This window comes from Elephantulus edwardii, unplaced genomic scaffold (assembly GCF_000299155.1).
Source record: "Elephantulus edwardii isolate Elephantulus edwardi_28Jun2011 unplaced genomic scaffold, EleEdw1.0 scaffold00068, whole genome shotgun sequence".
NCBI classification, from domain to species: Eukaryota; Metazoa; Chordata; class Mammalia; order Macroscelidea; family Macroscelididae; genus Elephantulus; species Elephantulus edwardii.
Genome location: NW_006399818.1, coordinates 8649534 through 8657949, shown reverse-complemented (window position 1 = coordinate 8657949; position 8416 = coordinate 8649534). Strand labels below are relative to the sequence as shown.

The 8416-nt window shown below is 41.7% G+C and overlaps 1 protein-coding gene across 1 annotated transcript in view; it reads right to left on the bottom strand.

Moving 5' to 3' along the window:
• The window catches only part of ACTR6 (ARP6 actin-related protein 6 homolog (yeast)), a 27875-nt gene extending 24754 nt beyond the window's left edge, over positions 1–3121 (bottom strand). Inside the window, exon 1 of the mRNA XM_006888517.1 lies at positions 3052–3121. Within this exon, the coding sequence (XP_006888579.1) occupies positions 3052–3119 (68 nt within the window). The 5' untranslated portion in view covers positions 3120–3121. The remainder of the gene's footprint in view (positions 1–3051) is intronic.
• Between the last annotated feature and the right edge of the window lie 5295 nt (positions 3122–8416).

Sequence of the window (8416 nt, the reverse complement as noted above, 5' to 3'; positions counted from 1 at the left end):
TCCAGAATCAACCATTTTGAGTAATATTGCATGAGTTCCTTGTTTTTTAATGCAGCATAGTATTCCATTGTGCGAATATACCACAGCTTCTCTAGCCATTTGTTTGTTGATGGTTCACTTCTTCTTAACAAATACTTTCATTCTATTTTTTAGGCAAATATCACTTTCTACAATTGTTTGGCAGCCCCTCCTCCTCTCCAGTCCCCAGGTATTTTCCTAAACTATACTATGCTAATTTGTTTAGCAGAGGGAGGAGGAAGCCAATTACAGACAAATTTAAAAGTGGGTGTTATTTTTGTAAAATACGGTCATCTACTACATGTTGTTGTTTGTTGTTATGTGCCATCAAGTAGCTTGCGACTCATAACAACCCTATGTACAAGAGCCCCAAACACTGTTCTGTCTTGTGCTAACCTCTTAGTCTCTGACACACCTACTCCCATTACTCCAATCACTTAATCAATCCATCTCATTGAGGGTCTTCCTTTCCTGTACCTTCCCTCCACTCACCCAAACATAATGTCCCTCTCCAAGGACTAGTCCCTCCTTGCAACATGCCCAAAGTATGTCAGACGAAGCCTCAGAATCCTTGCCTCCAAGGGGCAGCCCGGCTTCATCCTCTCCAGGACAAATCTGTTTGTTCTCCTAGCGGTCCATGGTATATTCAACACTCTTCTCCAGTATCACAGCTCAAAGGCATCATCAATTCTCTATCATCCCTAGTCACTGTCCACATCTCTGATGCATAGCACACAATTGCAAAGACTATAGCCCGGATCAGGCACACCTTAATCTCCAGCCTGAAAGCGTTGTTCTTCAGTACTCTGGAGCGCTCCCTGACAGCTGACTTTCCCAATGCAATTCGTCTCTTGATTTCCTAGCTGCTGGTACCAAGGGTGCTGACTGTGGAGCCAAGCAAACTAAAACTGTTAACTATCTCAATCTCTTCACCATTCATACTGACGGTGCCAAGTGGCCCAGTGGTGAGACTCTTCGTTTTCTTGATGCTGAGCTTCAAGCCACATTGAAGGCTGCAGTCCTTGATCTTCTGCAGCAAGAGTTTCAGGTCCTCCACAGTTTCAGCAAGCAGATTTGTGTCATCTGCATAACGCAGGTTTTTAAGGAATCTTTCACCAGTCCTGATGTCACGTTCCTCTTTGTACAGCCCAGCGTCCGGATGATCTGTTCTGCTTACAGATTGACAAGGTATGAACACAGAATATATCCCTAGCAGATGTCCTTCCGAATTTTCAATCATGCAGAGTCTCCTTGCTCTGTTCTGATGAATGCCTCTTGGCCCAAGTATAGGTTTCCCATAAGCACAATCAAATGTTCTCAGATTCTGATTCTTCTCAGAGTCAGCCACAGCTTGTGAAGCAGAAAATCAAAAGGAACGGACTCGTTCAGCATTTCTTAAGCTAAAGGAACTAAAAAACAAATTAAAGCCACAAGGGGCAATACTTAAGGATGCTCTGGGTAGAGTGTTAAATGATGCAAGAAGCATTAAAAAAAAGATGGAAAGAGTATACCAGAAGTGTACCAGAAGGAATTGGCTGACACAAAAGAATTTCATGAAGTAACATATGAGCTAGAGCCTGTGGTGATGAAGAAGGACGTTCAAGTTGCTCTGAAAGAATTGGCAAAAAAGCAAGACTTTGGGAGTTGACAGCATACCAACTGACATTTTTCAGCAAACAGACACTGCCCTAGATGTGCTAAGTTGTACCAAGAAATCTGTAGGAGAGCCAACTGACTGGATGAGATAGATATTTGTTCCCATTTCAAAGAAAGGTGACCCAACAGAGTATGGAAATTATTGAACAGTATCATTAATATCAAGGAGAGACAGGTCTTTGGAGAGGGATAACATGCTGGGTAGAGTAGAGGGACAGCGCAGGAGGGGAAGACCCTCTGTGAGGTGGATTGATTCAGTGACTGGGGTAATCTGGATGGGTGTGTCAGAGGCAATGCGATTGGCACCGGATAGGGCAGGGTTTAGGGCTGTTGTACATAGGGTGGCTATCAGTCGCAAACGACTCGACGGCACATAACAACAACAACATTAATATCACATGCAAGCAAGATTGTGCTGAAAATTACCCAGAACCGACTTGGAGCAACAGCTCAACTGAGAAATGCACGATGTGCAGGTTGGGTTTAGAAGACGTCGTGGTACTAGGGATATGATAGCTAATGTTAGATGGATCTTGGCAGTAAGATGAGAATACCAAGGAATGTCTATCTGTGCTTTTATTATAACATGAGTAACTGATAATTGTATACACTGACCAAATATTTCCAGAACGACTGTGTATCAATCTATACTTCTCAAGAGTTTGCCTGCCTTTTTAGAAAAGGAAAGAGAAGGAGGAAATAAAAATCTCTTTTGAATCTGACACAGGAAAAAGTGTGCTCTTCAATTTCCTTATTGCATATTACAATCATTTTCCCGAAAATGCATTTTATGAAAACAACTGAAATATTTTTGTTTAATCGACCCTCCCACAGTTCGGCTTGTGAGAACGTCGACAAGACTAGGCACATAATCTTGAGCTTCTGTTGCTGTATTGTGTACCATTCAGTCAGAACTGACCCACTGCCGACTCTCTAGCGCGTTTTCATAAGCAGTTAATCGTACGAGAGGAGACTGCCCAAACGGTTCTACACTTTAGGTCACGGACCCGTTTGAGCATCAGGCAAAAGCTATAATCTCATTCTTAGAAAAATGCATCTACACTCAATATGCAGCCCAGTTTCTGAGCTCTCATAAACTGTTACTGATCTTCACTCGGTTAAGTAAAGCTTTTCTAGAAGACAGGATATTTCTTATTACGAACGGAAGCATATATCCCACTTCCGGGGCCGCGGTGCCCAAAATTAAAAGCAAAATCAATTCTAGTTCAAAGCACCCATAACCCCACAGCTCCGACCAAGCCCAGGAACCCTTTCGCTCCCGTTAGGGCCGCACGAGGGCGACTGCAGTTCACTGCTGTCCCACGATGTCTCATGACATGTGGAATTTCCTGTTCCTGGAGGAAAACGAGCACTTACGAGACATTTTCATGACTGTAACCGATCTTGGCGTTGTAGGCTCCGTTATCCAGCACCAACGTTGTCATTTTTAGCACAATCCACAAAGTCTTAGCGACTCCTGTCTTTCGAGACACTGGGCACAACCCTCTTCCTGAATTCTTTGGTTTTTAGTGGGCGCGGGATTAACACGTGTTTCCGGTCTCCTCAGCAACGGGAGGACGCCGGAAGTCAGGGACGTCAATAGAATCCAGGGAGTACTGTGTTGGGTTTCAAGCTTTGCATATTTTCGTGGTGGCGAGATCTGGGAATATTTGCCCTGCCACCGCGTGATTTTTTTTTTCTTTCTTGGGAAATTTACTTATTTATGCACTTCCCCTCCCCTACATCTTGTAAAGAGTTTTTTTTTTTAACCTCTTGTTTAGCGAATAGTATTGTTTATTGTCATTTCTTGAAGAATATAGTGTAAAACCATATCTTTTTCTTCAGTCACACATAAAATTGTTCTAGTCTCATCCTCTGACATTCCTTGTACTTCTAAAGGATCCATATTATATATGAACTATGTCCCCCTGGTAAACCATCTTGCTTTCTTCTTTAATCTTTCATTACCATTCTCTCTTTCCTGCCTTCTGTATACTTGTTCTTGGGCCGAGTTCACGCGTCTTTCGCTAGAAGCTTCTCTAGACGCAGATAGACTTCTAATAAGCTCCTTCCTCGTTCCCCTTGCTGAAATTAGGCATATTTCTTTTTGCTTCTTGAAATATCCTGGTCTAGGAGCCCCTTGACAGCACCATGTTAACCATATCATCATGGTTAAGAGGGCCAATTTTGGCTTCGTGTACAGGCTGTAAGGAGCTATGGTGACCTAGTGGTAAGAAGCTATGCTCCAATACCGAAGGCACTTGGTTCAAAACCACCAGCTGCTCCGCGAAAGACAGATGAGCAATTTTCCCCCGTGCGATTAACTGCCTCTGAAAACCTACTGGAGGGTCAGCTCTGGCTCAGTTCCGACTCTATGGTACACAACCACCACCACCACAGAATGGCTGCACAATCTTAGGTGATAATGATGATGCTGTATGCCTTTGAGTCAGAACCGACCCATAGCTGACCTTCAGTGAGTTTTCAAAGGTGAATTGCACAGGAGACGATTCCCATCCTTTTCCCACGGAAAAACTGGTTCAAACCACACAGATGATAATGGCTAATAATGGTACAGCATTTCCTGTATGCCAGTACACCAGACTAGGGAGGACAGAAGGAGAATTGACGCCTTTGAGCTGTGGTGCTGGAGAAGAGTATTGAATGTACCATGGACTGCCAAGAAAACAAACAGATTCATCCTAGAGAGGATTAAACCAAGCAACTCCTTGGAGGCAAGGATTCTGGGGCTTAGTCTGACATACTTTGGACGTGTTGCCAGGAGGGACGGGTCCTTGGAGAGGGACATCATGCTTGGGAGGGTGGAGGGACGCCGCAGGATGGGAAGACCCTCTATGAGATGGATTGATTCGGTGACTGGGGTAATCGGGATGGGTGTGTCAGAGGCAGTGCGGTTGGCACAGGATAGAGCAGGGTTTAGGGCTGTTGTGCATAGGGTCGCTATGAGTCGCAAACGACTCGACGGCACATAACAACAACAACAACAACAAGTAATTTCTATGAGGAGTGGAGTAAATTCTGACTCATAGAGACCCTAGAGGATGAAATTACCACAGAATTTTTCTGTATGTAATACGTGCAGTTGTTAACAGAAAGGTCAGTTGTTTGAGTCCACTAGCTGCTCCAGATGAGGGTAGTTTCCTTCAGTAAAGATTTAAAGCTTTAAAACACAGTGAAGCAATGGAATACTATGCTGCATTAAAAAACAAGGAACTCATGCAATATTATTCAAAATGGTTGACTCTGGAGAACATTATGCTGAGTGAAATATCCCAGTCACAAAAGGACAAATATTACATGATGCCACTGTTGTAGAATGGGACTGTCCTTGGGGTTAGGGAGACACTGAGTAAGATGGGTTCAATAATGTATACTGCACTGAAGCAGAGGAGGGAGAGAACCGTCTAAAAGAGAGATGTAACTGGGTATTTCTGTCATCACAGGAGACTAGAGCGAGGGCTGCATGATGGAGGGGACCTGGGGGAGGGTTTGTAAAACAATGAAAGAATCTTTTCTTTTACTTTTCCATAATTTTTGGACTCATGTACTTATAACTTGTTAGTCAAATTTGTGTCTTCTAGGTTGCAACACCCCCATGATACATCTTGAAGGATATGTACATGTACAGCCAAGCACAATCAATAAGAGTGCATCTGAATTCCAAAATCAATCTCCATAATAGTCTATGTGTTTCCTACTGCCAAAGGGGCCCTTTAGAGTAGTGAGAGAAGATCTTCACCCTGAAACCCACAGCGTCCCTTTTCAGCAGGAAGTAGCTAAGAGAATACCCCGTCCCCTTTTCCTTATGACTCAGGGTGAAGTCTCTCTCAGGGAGGAGTGATAGGGAATGGCAAAGGATACACTGACAAAGAAGATTAATCAGAACTGGCTTTGACAAGCACTGTGGCATTTGGACAAGAACAAACTGGGAGGAGGGTAAAGAGAATAGTGCAACAATGAATGAGTGGAAGCCCAAAATCTCTGTAAATGTTTATGAAAATTAATAAAATATAATTATAGAAAAAAAATAAAACACAGTGAAGGTGTTGCTATGAGTCAGAATTGACTCAATAACAGTGGAATTTTTAAATACTTACTGAAAACAAGTGTAAAAGTCTTTCTTCTTATTGAAATTAAAGAGAATTGTGAATCAGTCTCTAGAATAAAATTCTGAGACCAAATCGTAGTTTTGCCACTAACTAGGTTTTATATATTACTTAACCTCTCTGAACCTTATTTCCTTTATGAACAAGAAAGAATAATATTCACATGCAAAATTGTTTTATGAAGAATAAAACTCAAGTACTTAGCAGTTATTATCACCTTTTATCATATAATTGTTCTCCGTTAACTTACTGCAAAAGGAGCGGATACAATGTAGGGGTGGCCAAGTCTGACCTCTACCTGCTTAGTAAAGGGGAACTTTGCCCAACAATAATATCCATGTTATTCTTGTTGTGTGCGGTCAAATATATGACCTTCCAGCAGATTTTCAGAGGCAGTTAATCACACGAGAGGAGATTGCCTATCCTTCTCCTGAGAGAATCCTGCTGGCAGATTCAGTGTGCCTTCGAGATTGTAGCACAGTTTCTTACCATTAGGCCACCAGAGCTCTGGACCCAACGATTGGTAGGAATAGGTGCAGAAGCACATTGTCTCTCCCTTCCCTATGCTCCTGCACCTATTTCTACCAATCATTGGGTTTGATGTACGGTGCAAATTTACTCACAGATTTTACTCATAGTTGTGGGGTTTATTAGGGAAATAGCTTAGGAAATCAGGGAGGCAAAGAATATCACCCAAATGCAAGTCCAGGTTTAGTCCAGCAGTTCCAAGAGAGCTTAACAAGGCACAATTCTTCAATTAGTCAAAGTTCAAGTTCAATTCAGCAGCACAAATGAAAGAAGCCTCTGGTTTCCTCAGTCATTCAGCAAGCTTTCTCTCAGAGCAGTTACAAGTCATCTTTTTCTTCAATCATCCAGCAAACTAATCTTTCACTGAAGCTTCATCTCCAGGGTTCCTCTGGTTACACCTTGCCACAGTCTCTTCACAGCAGTGCCATGACTCTCTTCCTCCTCTCTCCACCATCTTAGTCGCCCTTACTCACAGTGTGGAAAGTACTTCCTTATATTGTTTCACAGCTGTTGATTTGCAAGATCATGCATCTGCAATTAAGGTAGTTAAGAAGATGATTCCTCCCCAACAGGGGTTAAAGTAATGGTTAGAAATGCCAATTTTTGAGGGTCCTGACACCTATGTGCCTACATAGCAAATTCCTTTAGGGCAGGCATTCTAATTAATTAGTATCTTTATCTTTGGATGTTAACTGTCTGCTTTCATTAATATTTACAGCCTGGAAACCTTTTGTGAAATTCTGTATTGAAGGATGTGCAACCAGGGTGCTTCTTAGAGGCAAGGATGATAAAACCTTGACTCACATATTTTTGGAATATTGTTGAAAGTTGCAAGTTTTTGGAAAAAGACATCATGTTGGGAAAGGTAGAGGGTCAGAGAAAGAAAGGAAGACCCTCAACAAGATAGATTAACACAGTGACTGTAACAGTGGGTTTGAGCATATCAGAGATAATAGAATGGGAAGGGCAAGGTTTAGAGCTGTTGTTCACAGGTCCACTATGATTTGTAGTCAGCTTCTTGACATCTAGTAATAAGAACAGTATCCTTAGAAAGGAGTCCTAGTGGTACCTGTTGGCCTGATTTCAGAAAGGTTACCAGTTTGAGTCCCTCCACTGTTACATAGGAGAAAGATGAGGCAGTATACTTTCATCAATATTGCACAATTTTGCTTTGTACTATACGGGCACAGTGAGTTGGAATCAACTTGACAGCTTGGTTTTTTAGTTTGGCTTATATGTCTGCAAGCAGCAGTGAGGGAATAAAATGAAATATTGCACTGGGTAAATCTTGTGCAAAGAATCTCTTCAATCTGCTAAATAGCAAGTATGTCACTTTGAGGAGTTAAGGTGCACCTGACTAAAGTTATTATGTTTTACATCACTTCTTAAATAATTGTGAAAGTTGGGCAAAGAATAAGGAAGAATAGAAAACAAGTTGATGAAAAAAATTTTTTAAAGGAACAAGTTGATATCTGAATCATGACACTACCAACAAATATTGAATGTACTAGATATTGCCAAAAGAACAAACAAATCTTCCAAGAAATACCGTTAGAATGCTCTTTCTGCAAAGGTGAGGAGGATAATGACACTTTGCCTCACATTCTTTAGATATGTTACTCGGGAGACTAGTCTCCAGAGAAAGACATATTTGATAAAATAGAAGGTCAGGGAAATAAAGGAAGAGTCTTAATGAGAAGGATTGACATAGTGATTACATGTGTGGGTTCCAATACAGCAACAATTGTGAGATAACCTAAAACCAGGCTGTATTGTTCATAGGGTTGTTCATAGGGTCCCTACTTGGAACTGACTCGCTGACACCTAACAACAACATATCCTTACCTTGACTACTGCTATCACGAGTGTTGATTGTGGTTTCAAATAAAAGAAATCATTGATAATTTCAATCTTTTCTCCATCTATCATGATATTTCACTAGAGATATTGTAGCTGATATTAGATGGATCTTGGCTGAAAGCAGGGAATACCAGAGGAATGTCTATCTGTGCTTCATTGACTATGCAAAGGCATTTGACTGTGTAGATCATAACAAACTGTGGCTGACTCTGAGAAGAATGGGAATC